Below are 16,362 nucleotides of genomic sequence, written 5' to 3' on the forward strand. Positions count from 1 at the left end.
TGTGGTTATTGGGAAGAATTACCCCCTTACAGATTTCTAAAAAGATCAATGGTGTCTGTGGGAACTTATCTGAGAGGCAGAAATTGCTTCATTCTCAAAGAACCCCAAAGCAACCTCTGGATGAACCTAAGGGTTTCATTGAACCCTGGTTGAGAAACCCCGATCTAGAGAATATCATTAGAATAAAAAAATGATAGAAGAACATTTGTCAAGGTAGACCTAGAAAGTTGCTCAGGATTACTGGCTGACAAAAGCTTAGCAGCATAGCTCAATGCCAAGTGGCAGCTGCCAAAAAATAAACAAAGAAGTCCTGGAATGCATACAAAAGGCGAGAGAACAAATGATGTTAATAAAATCATGCCTAGTTGTAAATTACTTGTAAGGCCATAACCAGAAAGTAGGGTTCAGTTTTAGGCACCATATTGTGAAAAATTACACAGGTGTTTTGGAGAGAGTTCAGAGGCTGGCAAATAAATGAATCAATGACTGAAAGACAGATAATCTTTTTTTCAGTGAACATTCAAAAAACGTGCATACAGTTGTGCTCATAAGTTTACACACCCTGGCAGAATTAATGATTTATTGGCCATTTTTCAGAGACTATGAATGATAACACAAAAACTTTTCTTTCACTCGTGGTTAGTTTTTGGCTGAAACCATTTATTATCAATCAACTGTGTTTAATCTTTTTAAATCATAATCACAACAGAAACTATCCAAATGACCCTGATGAAAAGTTTACATACCCCAGTTCTCAAGACTGTGTATTGCCCCCCTTAACATCAATGACAGCTTGAAGTATTTTGTGGTATTTGTGGATGAGGTTCTTTATCTTCTCAGATGATAAAGCTGCAAATTCCTCTTGGCAAAAAGCCTTCAGTTCCTGTAAATTCTTGGGCTGTCTTGCATAAGCTGCACGTTTGAGATCTCCCCAGAGTGGCTCAATGATATTGAGGTCAGGAGACTGAGATGTAGCCCATCTGTCTTCAAGTGCCTCCTTTTTGTGCATATTGAAACAGCCACACCACATGTTTTCAGAGAGTCCTGTATTTCATCTGAAGTTATTTGTGGGTTTTTCTTTGCATCCCAAACAATTTTCCTGGTAGTTGTGGCTGACATTTTAGTTGGTCTACCTGACCGTGGTTTGGTTTCAACAAAACCCCTAATTTTCCACTTCTTATTAGAGTTTGCACACTGCTGATTGGCATTCTCAATTCCTTGGATATCTTTTTATATCCCTTTCCTGTTTTATACAGTTCAACTACCTTTTCCCACAGATCATTTGACAATACTTTTGCTTTCCCCATGACTCAGAATCCAGAAATGTCAGTGCAGCATTGGATGAAAGATGCAAGGGTCTGTCAGGAGTCCAGAAACTCATTGACCTTTTATACACATACACACACACCATAATTACAAGAAAACAGATCACAGGTGAGGATGGTTACTTTTAATAGTCATTCAAACCCCTGTTGTCAACTTGTGTGCATGCTACAGTATATGGCCAAAATCACCAGGGTATGTAAACTTTTGATCAGGTTAATTTGGTTAGTTTTTGTTGCCATTATGATTTAAAAAGAGAAAACACGGTTGATTGATAATAAATGGCTTAAGCCAAACACTAACCATGAGTGAAAGAAAAATGTTTGTGTCATCATTCATACTCTCTGAAAAATGGCCAAGAAATCATAATTTTTTTTTTTTTACCCTGCACTAAATAGATGCCAGATAGATTTTGATTCATTATCACAGACAGCAAGTCTGTTAAATCTTAATGAAAGACTTTTAATATTGTACAGTTTTTAAAGGCTCACCTGTTTGATGCCATACTCAAAGGCCTTTTCTGCTAATCTTCCAGGGCCTTCTACTGTTTTTCCATCATCATTTGGTCCCCAGCTGGCACTGTAAATATCTACATGCTGAGGATTAAATCCAATAGAGCTGGCTTCAATGGCATCTGTAACAACTCCATCTAACATCCGAATCCCTTTAATCACAAAAAAAAAAAAAAAATGTATATCAATGTCTGACACAGAATCCATGACACATTAAAGAGTTTGGCTTTCCTTTTGATGTTCATCATTGCTCCATTAGGATATATTTGCATTCCCCTTTGACATGGTGATGCAACAGGGTTACTTAGGAAGAGGTGACTTTTTATTGTTATCTAGAGTCTGAATATTGCAAGTTCTGGAACTATCCAGATTCTGATTGATAGCTGTTGTGGTTAGAATACTGTTACAATCTGCAGACTTTTTTGCCCAATCAAAATGAGGGAGTTTGGGCAAAAGTCAGCTATTTTTATCTGTTGCATCACCTGTGTCCTTGGAATCATAATGCCATTCTGTTCCTGTGGAGGATGCCACCTAGTGATGCAAAAGTGTGTGTGTAAGGGAGGGGAGGGGGGGTGGGAGTTGCCAAGGGAGGTTGCTTGGTTTTCCCTCATAGCAGAATAATGGGAATCTCAACAGAATCCATTGATTGTTTCTCAATTGATTATTCTCTAATGAGGAGCCTAAATCAAGCTTTATTTCTGATAGTCAGAAATAATTGGATTGTGCAGGGCTTCTCCATGGGCTTTGAGACAGCAGATTTCAGTCACTCTTTTTTTATGGCGAAAAGGCAATAGTTTTGCCTTGTGTGTGTGTGTGCTACTAGCACATATCATCTAAGTTATGCCGCGTACACACTGTCGGAATTTCCGATGGAAAAAGTCAGATGGGAGCTTTTAATCTGATATTTCGACCATGTGTATTCCCCATCGGACCTTTTCCGTCTGAATTACCGACGGATTTAGATAGAGAGCAGGTTCTCTATTTTTCTGTTGGAAATTCCGACAGAGTTTTGCCCGGTCAAAAGTCCGACCATGTATACCCGGCATAAGAGGAAGTATTCCTCCCAATTATGTATTCAGGAATTGGTATGCACAGTTAATCATTCCTGGTAAGATATCTGAGATATGGTTAAAAAGAAATTTACACTTTTTAAAGAAACGTGCAAACATTAGAACATATACTGTCTCAATATGATTTTGCATATGCTTTGTGAATAAACAAGTGAAAGGTTTGAAGATTCTCAATCAATATTTATTGCTATTAAAATTTGCATAGCAATGTGCAGATGGTGCCCTGAATACTCCTCTTGAATAAAATGAATCTTTAATGACGGTTCTAATGATGTATCAGAGTGTTCCATCTGTATGTGATTTTAGATGTAGCGTGGAGGCAATGACTAAATATGTAACCACAATGCCGCAAGGAGATTATATCACAGCTCCAGAGAATTACTTAACCTGGTATTTCAGTAGGCATATAGTATAGCTTTTAAAACATCTGTCTTTTACTGACAAGTGTCCTTTGCTGCTATCCTCTCATGTATGAGCACTCATGGGGGACCCTGTCTAAATGTGTCCACTACATAGATAATAGAGAAATGAATCTCTGTGGTGAACACAGATGTTTGTAGCAACACTTTGTGGATTACTGGATCCATTTAGTGTGTAGGGTACACATCAGCAAAATGCCAGTATAGACTGGGCTGGTGATAGATACAAACACGCTCTCTTGTATTGTGCATAAACTTGCAAACCAAAGACTTTTGACTATGAGTCACTACTAAATCCTGCCAAATTAAACTGGGGCACACAGAAACCATTGTGTACCAGTATACTGGCACATACAATATTTAAGGATTCTGCTCATAGGTTGGACTTGATGGACTTGTGTCTTTTTAAAAACCTTGCCTACTATGTAACTATGCTAAGAACATTTTAACACATTGCAAATTATGACTGGAAGCTAAATAAGCTGCAGGCAGTGATGGTGCAATAACTATCATCTGGCCATTTATACCTCAAACAGGACTGGTGTGGCTGGTTGGACCAGATGCCTATAAGGTCCACAGGCTGCATTGTTTTTAACCATTATGGCTGATAAATACTTACTCACTGATTATATATAAAGTTTCATCTTGTCCATGAGGAAGATATATTTCGAAAAATCACATCACGTCAACATTGCAATATATGAGCAAATTGCATTATCTTTTTTGCCTTTACATGGACATTATTTTATCCAAATTAACATTATTTTTCATTGTGCTTCTTAATTGTACTCTATACATTGGGATGTTGGCACCTGATTCAGTCCCAAGTCATGGCTTGCGTTCTATAATGCAATAGCTAGTGGATCTTGCTATTGGATAAAGAAGCATTCTAACCTATTATATGTCTTGTCCATTAGCTAAACTTCCTAATAATACAAGTCTGTAGGCACTTCAGCTTTGGGCAAATTCTATGAACTGTAAAAGGATTTATAAGTGTGAACAGAAAATGTTGTATATTGTACTTATACACGTGGAAAACAATGAGGGAAAGTTCTGATTAGTTTCACAAAAATCACAAGAGCGTCTGCATACATAATAAATTAAATTTAACGTATCCCTGCAAAATAGAAATGTAATATTACCTCCTACTTTGGCATTATAAGCAACACCAACTCCACATTTGTGGTTGTTTGCAACCATTGCAACTTCTCCTGCACATCTCGTTCCATGTCTAGAAATAAAGACAGATAATATGTAATCCCAATCCAATGAAATTCTGCATGAAACGTTAATCAAGAGGCATATCCTACCAGCTGAATAGCTCTCATTTTAATAATGGAATGTGTGCACTAGGCTACTTTAAATTCTAGCAATTGCACATGTTCCCATGTTCCTCAGGAGGGGGGCACTCAATCTGAGCACGTTAAAATGCTGGCCAGTCTGTTCATCACCAATGACCTGTGTGTGTGGAATGCTTTAACTCAACTCTGAATTGCCCTTAAGGTGATACCTCTGACCAGACTGAATAACATTTTTTAAATTATCTTTATTTAAAAGATGGAGCACTTGCAATTACAACGATATTGAGAATTCTGTGGTTTCTATCTGTACAATTATTTTTGTTTTACAAAAGAACACACAGGGAGTAAAGCTTATAGATAAACAGTTCTAGTACCTTCAGTGTTGTACCATAAAGTATCGTCTGTCAAAAGAGCATTTACCCACCCACTAACGTGAAGTGACACCAGGGGGAAAAAAACAGCAGAAGTCAATATGGCTATAGAGACAAACAAACTATAACCAGTAATATCAGGAAATAACTAAGTAGGTTCAGGTTGGTTTCCCGCAGCTAGAATGAGAGGAGTGAAAAATGGAAGGGCATTATGTATACAAAGGAGAGCATACAGTATAAACACCTTTACAGGCTTTCCTCATCCACGAGCCCCAAGGGAAGGGAGATGTTTGGGAATGAAGAAGATTCAGCGCCACAGGCTGGGTCCAGAAATGCCTATGATGCATCCAGATTTTCCTAGCATTGTAAAAAATTATCATACTAATCTCTACAAGTTGCTAGTGATCATTCAGCTTGACTACCTCTTTCATCTTTCTGATCAAATCCTCTCTTGTTGGTACCCAAGTCTGTCTCCAGAAAAAGGGGATCAAAAACTTGGCTGCATTCAAGAGGTGAGGCAATGCACATTGTTTATATTACTTAGTAGACATTGGAGGCAAATGGAGGAGAACTGGGCCCAGGGCATCCAGCAAGTCTATAGCTAAAATCTTTGTAATTTTGTATAACAGGTTTGCTGCCCTCTGGAGTCTATCAAGAAATTATGGGTCAACCTGACCATTTGGGAAATTTGTGGCGCAGTTACAATGTAGGTCAAAGTCCAAGTCCTGTTACCATGATTTAAGAAAGAGTAAGCTGCCCTGGGATCTAATAAGAATCCTTCAATTTGTATAATAGAGAAATCATTTTAACTGGGATCAGACATTTTACATAGCTGTTTAAATTGGGTCATAGATGACAAAGAGCATTTTGAAGGCTGTTGAGAGCAGAAATAGTATAAATGTTTTTTTATTTATTGATTTTGTTAATAAAAGTACTTGTCTGTACCTCCAATGTTCCAATGAAAAACTCCCAAAACATCCCCTTAAATCTCCCAATGGAAGCAGTCAATCCTCCTCAAGAAATGTATCCATATGTGCCCCATCAGACACCCATGTCTTAAAGAAACCTTGGTGTTCACCCAGAGGAAACCAGGAACCCACCAACTGGTGAGAGGGGTGATATGGGAGGCAAGATATGGTTGGTGGTTCAAATATGCTCTTTTGATTAACCACATCTCACACCAAAAGGGCATGCATAGTATGGGGGAGATGGCGTATGAGAGTCCTCAGAAGGGATTCGCCAGCCAAGGTGCATGTGCCAAATTTCATCTTGCCATGATTTTCTCCATTAGCACCCATAGCTTGGAGTTAATGAATGATGCCAGGCAAGTATCCTTTACTTATAGTAAAGGGACACATTGGGGAGGCCCAGGCTACCTAGCATTTTGGACATTTGAGTATTGTGAAATCCAGGTGGCATTTCTTGTTATTCCAAAACGAATTGTATAAACAGACTTTTAAACAGGTAACTGCCAGACGAAGGACAGGACAGGCCAATCTAAAGGGAGTCATCTGTAAAGTAAACAAAATACAAGGCAATGCTGTAATGTTTAGTATATTTACCCTGCCTAGCCCAAGAATAGAAGGAATTTGGTAAAGTTTAGAATAAAGGCATATTAAAATTAATTCTTATATCCAGTGTTTCCTGAATATGTGACTGGATGAAAGGGATAAAACATCTGAAGCAATGCAGATTCATCTAATTTACACATACCATACACTATGCTGTAGTTGCTCATCTTTATATATAGATGATTCCTGGATAGCACTAGGCAGTTCACTGATTTAATATCTGTTACCTGAAGTTGCTCTTTAATAGTAAATTAAAGAAGAATATACAGTAGCTGCAAATATATTTCCACTGATCACCATTAAATGCTGATGGAGGATGAAATACAGATAATATCTTCCTAGCAACAGAATCCTAGATGCATTGGATGAAGCAGTGTTTGTTAAAACACTCCTTATGAATTCACCAGAATATGGCAGTTACCAGATTTGAGCAGAACATTCACAAATGGTTTATATGACTACAGTTTTTATTTCTCTCTATAAATCTACTGTACATAATTTATCATTATAGGGGATTAGTGCTTATAACTAGTTTTCTTATATCACAGCTTTTGAGCTTTTGTGTGTCTACTCAAAAGAGTACCTTTAACAAGTTTTATTGTAAATATTTCCCCATTATTTCTGTCCTTTGCCATGTGGATAGGAAATGAGAGAAGAATCTCCCGGGACACAGTTCAGCGTCAGGATGATGTCGTCCAGCGCCAAGAGTGAGGATGTGGAATAGTGCTCCCCTCCTTCTCTACTAACACATTATGTAGCAAGGGCATACTGCCCTGTGCCTGTTCTCAGCTACCTTGATTTGACTGTCCATGGCTAGCATCGAGTGTGCACTTTGCATGCACAGCCAATTGCCTAAAATCAGGAAAGTCTGCAATTTTCAAGCCTAGCACACTGAGCCACTTCCCTACCTGTTGGGTGCCAAACACTGTCGGTGAGAAAAACTGAAAGCCCACTGTAACATTTCTTATCAAAAAAAAATTAAAGAAAGCGGTTTCACCTAAGGATGTCGTCAATAGAAGTTTCATAAAATAACTTTTGGTTAAGCAGCAACCGATTGCAGGTGCATATGCCCATCTCATTCAAAAGTTCTTGGCACAAATCTTTGAATTGTTGGTATGTTGCCCTTGTCAGAATTGTTTGTGTGTCCGTTCCAGCGTATGCATATGCGTCAATAGGTCAGTACTGTCTGTTGGTGGATCCTCTTTCGGTTTTCCGCCAAAGCCAAGAGTTCTCCCTTAATGGCGCTTTTGTGCGCCTCCCATTGTATAATAGGAGATGTGTCTGCTGTGTCGTTGAGGGAAAAAAACTCCTGAAGGTTTGATTGCAACCGCAAAGAGTCCAGTAGGTCTGGTAGCAATGAGGCATTCAGAAGCCAAAGTTTAGTATACCAAACCTTCAGTAATAGGGCAAGTGTAATCGGGTGATGGTCAGAAAACACTAGTGACTCGATCATCGCCTTCGCCAGATATGGTAAGTCTGGCTGGGAAAGGAAAAATAAGTAAATTCTAGAATACTTATTGTGGGGTAGGAGGGAAAATGTAAAAACCTCAACTGGTGGAAACAGCGAACTCCAGGGGTCAGACATTTTTTAATTGTCCATAGGGCTTTGTTACAAACTGAAGAGGCACCATTCAAGGTATCCAGCAACAGGTTCTAATGGTAATTTGAGTATACTGTACAAATACAAGCTTTATGGAAAATAGCTATCCCTTTTAAACATAATGTAATGAGTTTTTTTTATAATCTATGATGTAAATAAAGTTTTTTGTAATGATGTTAGATTCTATTGTAAGACACAAGTTATTTACTTATTTTTGGTTATTTTTTGTTGCCGCTGAAAGACCCACATATGAGGGTTCTCTATTCATACAATGGGAGGTTAACTACTTGCTTACTAGGCACTTATACCCCCTTCCTAACCAGGCCAATTTTCAGCTTTCATTGCTGTCACTAGGGATGAGCTTCGAGTTCGATTCGAACTCATGTTCGACTCGAACATTGCCTGTTCGGCGAACAACGAACAATTAGGGGTGTTCGCGGCAAATTCGAAAAGCCGCGGAACACCCTGTTAAAGTCTATGGGAGAAATCTAAAGTGTTAATTTTAAAGGCTAATATGCAATTTATTGTCCTAAAAAGTGTTTGGGGACCTGGGTCCTGTCCAAGGAAACATGTATCAATGCAAAAAAACGTTTTTTTTTTCAGGAGCAGTGAATTTAATAATGCTAAAAGTGAAACAATAAAAGTGTAATATTACTTTAAATTTCACACCTAGGGGGGGTGGAAAGTCAGCATGTGAAAAAGCGCATGTTTCCCGTACATAGAACTGTCCCTGCACAAAGTGTCATTTCTGAAAGAAAAAAAGGCATTTAAAACCGGCTTTGTGGCTCTAATGAATTGTCGGCTCTGGCAATTCAGAGATGATTCATTCATAAAAAATAAAAATAAAAAAGCTGGGGGTCCCCCCAAATTCCATTAACAGGCCCTTCAGGTCTGATATGGATATTTAGGGGAACCCCACCGTCAATTTAAAAAAAAATGACGTGGGGTTCCCCCCAAATATCCATACCAGACCCTTCAGGTCTGGTGTGGATTTTAAGGGGAACTCCACCCCAAATTTTTAAAAAAATGGCGTGGAGTTCCCCCAAAAATCCACACCAGACCCTTTTCCGAGCACGTTAACCTGGCCGGCCGCAGAAAAGAGGGGGGGACAGAGTGCAGCCCCCCCTCTCCTGAACCGCACCAGGCCACATGCCCTCAACATGGGGAGGATGTCCCCATGTTGATGGGGACAAGGGCCTCATCCCCACAACCCTTGCCCGGTGGTTGTGGGGGTCTGCGGGCGGGGGGCTTATCAGAATCTGGAACCCCAGATCCTGCCCCCCCTATGTGAATTGGTAATGGGGTACACTGTACCTCTACCATTTCACGAAGGAAGTGTAAATAGTTAAAAAAAAAACACACAGACACCGTAGAAAAAAATCCTTTATTAATAAAAAATAAATAAAAATTCAGCGATGTGAATCCACTCTCGGCCCGGCCCCCCGCTCCAACGTGGTCTTCTATCCAGCGATGGATGATCTCTCCAGCGACAGGTGATCAGCGGGTCTTTCCCAGTGACGTACGAGGGTGCGTCAGAGGGGGCGGGGTCACGTGACGGGTGGCCGCTTCCCCTATATAAGAAATGTCACAGCTCCAGCGCTCACCTGCTGCGCTCTGGACGGATGGATCTTCTCATCGCTGGACCGGACCGCTGATCACCAGTCGCTGGAGAGATCATCCGTTGCTGGAAAGACAATGTTGGAGCGGGGGGCCGGGCCAGGCCGAGAGTGGATTCACATCGCTGGATTTTTTTTTTTTTTTTAATAAAGGATTTTTTTCTACGGTGTCTGTGTGTTTTTTTTTTAAACTATTTACACTTCCTTCATGAAATGGTAGAGGTACAGTGTACCCCATTACCAATTCACATAGGGGGGAGCAGGATCTGGGGGTCCGATTTGTTAAAGGGGTCTTCCAGATTATGATAAGCCCCCCGTCCGCAGACCCCCACAACCACTGGGCAAGGGTTGTGGGGATGAGGCCCTTGTCCCCATCAACATGGGGACATCCTCCCCATGTTGAGGGCATGTAGCCTGGTGCGGTTAACGTGCTCAGATAAGCGTCTGGTGTGGATTTTGGGGGGAACTCCATGTCATTTTTTTTAAATTGAGGTGGAGTTCCCCTTAAAATCCACACCAGACCTGAAGGGTCTGGTATGGATATTTGGGGGGAACCCCATGTCATTTTTTTTAAATTGACGGCGGGGTTCCCCTTAATATCCATATCAGACCTGAAGGGCCTGTTAATGGAATTTGGGGGGACCCCCAGCTTTTTTATTTTTATTTTTTATGAATGAATCATCTCTGAATTGCCAGAGCCGACAATTCATTAGAGCCACAAAGCCGGTTTTAAATGCCTTTTTTTCTTTCAGAAATGACACTTTGTGCAGGGACAGTTCTATGTACGGGAAACATGCGTTTTTTCACATACTGACTTTCACCCTCCCTAGGTACAAAATTAAAGTAATATTACACTTTTATTGTTTCACTTTTAGCATTATTAAATTCACTTCTTCTGAAAAAACGTCAGTTTTTAAAACTTTTTTTGCATTGATACATGTTTCCTGGGACAGGACCCAGGTCCCCAAACACTTTTTAGGACAATAACTTGCATATTAGCCTTTAAAATTAACACTTTAGATTTCAAATGTTCGAGTCCCATAGACTTTAACGGGGTTCTAAAGTTCACAAGAACATTTGGTGTGTTCGCAAGTTCTGATGCTAACCGAACAGGGGGGTTTTCGGCTCATCCTTAGCTGTCACACTTTGAATGACAATCGCACGGTCATGCAACACTGTACCCATATGAAATTTGTAGCAGTTTTTTTTTGGGAACAGATAGAGATTTCTTTAAGTTATTTTGTAAATAAGTAATTTTTTTATTCACTGATGAAGCTGCACTGATGGGCACTGATACGCTGCACTGATGGACACTGATAGGTGGCACAGATGAGGAGGCACTGATGAGGCTCATGGAGTGTGGTTCCGTGAAGACATACATGGATGTCCTCCCAGGACTAGAGAGCCGCGCTGTAGCCGTCTTTCGGCTATAGTCCAGTAAGGAAGTGGTTAAAATCTCTACCCTTTACCAGGATACCATTACCAGGATACATTGAGAACAATCCAGTAAAATCTCACTGACCTTTCACATGAAAGGTACCTGGCCAACATTAGGGCTGTATATGTTTGCAAAAGTAACTGGTTTACCCTGGATGGTGCCGTTAAGAAATAGATACCTCCCTTCAGGGTCTGGGCATTGATCCAAAAGCTGATACGGTATGTGAGAACAGGATGGACACGCTCTTAGTTTTAGCTTAGCTGTTCGTAGAGTGGTAACCCACCAGAAAATTATGGTTGTATAATTTAGGAAAGTGGTTTGCATGGAAGTGTGTCTCTTGTACAAAGGCAATGCTAACATTGTGTTTAAACAGCTTATGGAAGAAAAGGGAACGCTTTTTCATGGAATTCAACCCCTTGGCATTAAGGCATACAAATTTCCAAGTTTGAGAGCCAGCTCCACTCTGAGGTGACCCCATGGTCGCAAAAGGGCACAATGCCAAAGTACACTTATCGAAGCGCACGCCAACTATAGCTGTTGGGAAAGGCATGACGAGATGGTAGAGAAGTCTCCCATAACGCTCACCCCCTCCGCCGCAACACCGCCACAGCAAGAAAAGCAAAGCGGACAAACACGAAAAAAGAAAGATAAGTAAGAAGAGGGAGCAAAAGAAAGAGGAAAAAAATATTAAAACAAACCGAGGGAACAAGGCCTCAAAAACAACCCAGCGAGGGTACCGCTATAGAAACCAAAAAAATATGCGGGACCCTCAATTAGGGAAAATAATGGCCTCACCTCGGGGAGGGACAGCAGAGGAATCATGCCTCTGCTGAAGGGGAACACAGAAAGCGTGACCAAGAGTCTAGTCTGCCGGGGGAGTAATACTCACCGCCGAAAATATTGTCTTGTTGACTTCCTGTGGGGATTAGAAAGAACCTTAGTTAACATAAACGACAAAAGGTTCATGATATCTACTCAAATCAAGGCTTATAGCACAGCAAAATAAAATATCCTGCAGGAAAACTAAAGGTCAGTGGTAGGGCAGGTCACCACTCCCCAAACAGGCAAACTGAAGTGGGGGGAAGAGAAACTCCAGAACGCCCCAATTACGCTAAATAAAGCAACAACAAAGTCTTATGTATGACCATAAACCCCCTGGAGATGAGAGATCCCTCTGCTACCCCTGACCTTCCCACTCTTACGTACATAGTCCTTGCCCACTAGCAGAAAGAAGGATTTGTTTAGTTCCAAATCAAAAAATTCCGACATATTTTTCATTATATAGATGTATATGAATTTCCAAATTACAATAATAGTGAATGTAAACGAATCCGAAAAAACAAAACAAAATTTTGAAGGGAATTTCATTAGTTTTCAAATCGAATTTGGATCGTATTTAAATTGTTTTCGTCTTGATTTTGAATTTCCAAAGAGATAGTAAATGAATAGAATAAAATAGAAAAGGATAGAATAGAAAATAAAAGAATATAATTTAATATAGTAAAACAGAACAGAATACCAAATCAAGGTATAGAAAAAAATATAATATAAAATAAATTAATGGAATAGAATAGAATATAGTAAAACAGAACAAAATACAAAATAACGTTATAGAAAATATATAATAGAAAATAAAGGGATATACTAGAAAATAAAGGAATATAATTGATAAAACAACAGAATAAACTAGAATAAAAAAATGGAGGAATAGCAAATAATAAAAAAGATTAGAAAAAGAAAAGAATAGAATTGAAAAGAATAGAAAAAAATAAAAGAATAGAAAAAAACAATAGAATTTAATAGAATTTTTTTTTTAAATAATATAACCTTCTTCTGAAATTTTAATATAATAAATTCACCTTTGAATAGAATAGAAAATAATAAAATAGAAATAAAAGATTAGAATAGAAAATAAAGGAATATTAATAAAAAAAATAATAGAATAGAAAAAAATATAACCATTTCCCAAAATTCAAATAGAGTAAATTTGAATTGAAAAAAATAGATTAGAATACAGTCACTGTACCCAGGTCTGCCCACAGGTCAGCTATGGCAGAAGATAGGGTATTCTTAATGTCTTGCAGCAGGGCAGTTAGCAGGGAAGCCTTAGCAGAGCCTGACGCTTGGCTGGAGAAGCTCTCCGGGATAGAGGGGGATGGCTGTGCTTCCCTGTTGGGATCTGAACATCTGAGGCAGTTTTTTTCCAGTTGGGAGTGTAGGAATGAGAGGGGGGTGCCGACCCGACCGATTTTCCCCATTGTGCTAAATATACATGGGGGCATTTGGCAGAGCTCCTCTAGAAAGTGTCCATCTTGGTTGTGCTTCAGACCAAGCCCCCCTATCTTGGAGCTTTATTGGACATTCTTCTTTCTTCTAGCAAAGCAAGTAAAATTGAATTTACGATGGAATTCCTGATGAATTTGTAAATTTTGCCTCCATTCTCCCTCTTTCACAAGAAAAGCCCAGGATATGCCATGTCCTGGAATTCCTCCAGAAGGGCATGGATAAAGACCAAAGTGTTCATTTATGGAAAGTTCAGATTTCACCTCTTACCAGCTTTACTTCCAAGAAAAAGGCTACCAAGAAATGAATGGTAGAGTTTTTAAAAGCAGCCAAACATCTTTGTGCCTTTTTTCCTTAAAGGGGTTGTAAAGGTACATTTTTTTCACCCTAAAAACATCAGATGATGCCGCCCCCCCCCCCCAGAATCCCGTTTTACTTACCTGACCCTTCGAAAGTCATGCGCTCGCCTCAGTCATCCTCCTCGTGTTGAAGCCCGGCCGTTGATTGGCTGCAGTGGTTGGATTGAAAGCAGCGCAGCCATTGGCTGGCGCTGCTGTTAATCACATCCAATGATACGGCACACCGGGGGCGGGGCCGAGCGATACAGCGGCAGCTATGGTCGCCGCTGTATCACGGGAGCACGCCCGCAACAGCTACACACCATGCATGCTCGCTCACATGTCTGTGTGAAGGAGCCGCGACAGTCGCCGAGGGACCCCAGAAGACCAGGATCGGGGCCACTGTGTGCAAAACGAACTGCACAGTGGAGGTAAGTATAACATGTTTGTTATTTAACCACTTACCGACCGCCCACTGTATATGTACGTCCTCTTTTTAAAGATGGATATCTCGGTAACGGCAGCAGCTGCTGCCACAACCGAGGTATCCATCTTTTCAGTGGACGGTCCGGTAAACGATAACGGCGGTCTCCGCGGCGGATTCGCTGCGAGATCGCCGTTATCGTTGGCGGGAGAGGGGCCCCCCTCCCGCCGCTCTCCTGCACCCTCCGCCGCTTACCGTAGCCGTCGGTAGCGGCGGAGGAGATCGGGTGCTGCTGCCTAGTGTGTGAGGACTCGAGTGAGGGCAAGATGACCCCCACCCGTCCTCATAGCTTTGCTGGGCGGAAGTGACGTCAAAACGTCAGTCCCGCCCAGCGTCTTAAGGAGACAATTTTTTTGTTGTAATTTTTTTAAATGACAAATTTTCCTTTTTTTTTTTTTTTCTTGCATTTAAGTCTAAATATGAGATCTGAGGTCTTTTTGACCCCAGATCTCATATTTAAGAGGACCTGTCATGCTTTTTTATATTACAAGGGATGTTTACATTCCTAGTAATAGGAATAAAAGTGATACATTTTTTTTTTATTATTTCAGTGTAAAAAATTATAAAATCAATAATATTAAATAAGAAAACAAAAAAAAAATATTTTAAAGCGCCCCGTCCCGACGAGCTTGCGCGCAGAAGCGAACGCATACGCGAGTAGCGCCCGCATATGAAAATGGTGTTCAAACCACACAAGTGAGGTATCGCCGCGATCGTTAGAGCGAGAGCAATAATTCTAGCTACTCTGTAGCTCAAAAAATGCAACCTATAGAATTTTTTAAACGTCGCCTATCGAGATTTTAATGGGTAAAAGTTTGACGCCATGCCACGAGCGGGCGCAATTTTTAAGCGTGACATGTTGGATATCATTTTACTCGGCGTAACATTATCTTTCACAATATTTAAAAAAATTGTCCCAAATTTATTGTTGTTTTATTTTTTAATTCAAAAAAGTAATTTTTTTTCAAAAAAAGTGCGCTTGTAAGACCGCTGCGCAAATACGGTGTGACAAAAAGTATTGCAATGACCGCCATTTTATTCTCTATGATGTTAGAAAAAAATATATAATTTTTGGGGGTTTTAAGTAATTTTATAGCAAAAAAAACTGTTTTAGTCTTGTAAACGCTGAATCTGAAAAACACCTTGGGCCAGATTCACGTAGCCCGGGCGCAGCGTAACGTAACCGATTTACGTTACACCGCCGCAAATTTTCTGTCTAAGTGCCCGATCCACAAAGCACTTACCTGGAAATTTGCGGCGGTGTATCGTAAATCCGTCCAGCGCAAGGCGGGCCAATTCAAATGGGGCGGGTACCATTTAAATTAGGCGCGCTCTCGCGCCGGATGTACTGCGCATGCTCCTGACGCAAATTTCCCGATGTGCTTTGCGCGAAATTACGACGCGCCGACGTTTTGTGAATCGCGACGTGAAAAATAGACTTGCGCCGGGAAAAATATATTTTTTTTTTAAAATTCAAAAGCGACGCGGGAAAGACGGGTATACTTTTACATGGTGGAGTAATTTTCCACTTTGTAAAAGGTGCCCTATCTTTGCGACGGAAAACTAACACTCGCGGCGACGTAACGACGGGAAAAAGCTTTGTGGATCGCCGTAACTCCTAATTTGCATACCCGACGCTGGTTTACGACGAAAACTCCCCCCAGCGGCGGCCGCGGTACTGCATCCTAAGATCCGACAGTGTAAAACTATTACACCTGTCGGATCTTAGGGATATCTATGCGTAACTGATTCTATGAATCAGTCGCATAGATAGAAACAGGGATACGACGGCGTATCAGGAGAAACGCCGTCGTATCCCTTTTGTGAATCTGGCCCCTTCTGTCCTTAAGTGGTTAAAAAAGCCTTTAAGGCTGCATTCACACCTGAGTGTATCAGTTTCAGGTGTTTTTATGGCGTTTTTCTGAATTTTTTTCTGATTTTTTTCTGGAGTTTTTGCAACATTTTTGTACAGGTCGAAAGGTCACCAATGTAAAAGGCAGAAACACGCCTGTAATCTGTCTAAATAGAAGCTCATG

The 16,362-nt window shown here is 40.4% G+C and overlaps 1 protein-coding gene across 2 annotated transcripts in view; it reads right to left on the bottom strand.

The window, feature by feature from the left end:
* The window catches only part of PCSK1 (proprotein convertase subtilisin/kexin type 1), a 67,879-nt gene that overhangs the window by 17,952 nt on the left and 33,565 nt on the right, over nt 1-16,362 (bottom strand). The window contains exons 6-8 of one of the 2 annotated variants that reach the window (XM_040342496.1): nt 12,111-12,137; nt 4,467-4,555; nt 1,815-1,987 (exon numbers count right to left, since the gene is read on the bottom strand). In XM_040342496.1, the coding sequence (XP_040198430.1) occupies nt 1,815-1,987; nt 4,467-4,555; nt 12,111-12,137 (289 nt within the window). The remainder of the gene's footprint in view (nt 1-1,814; nt 1,988-4,466; nt 4,556-12,110; nt 12,138-16,362) is intronic. The other variant, XM_040342504.1, reaches the window with a different exon arrangement.

The sequence above is a fragment of the Rana temporaria genome, chromosome 1, assembly GCF_905171775.1.
Source record: "Rana temporaria chromosome 1, aRanTem1.1, whole genome shotgun sequence".
NCBI classification, from domain to species: Eukaryota; Metazoa; Chordata; class Amphibia; order Anura; family Ranidae; genus Rana; species Rana temporaria.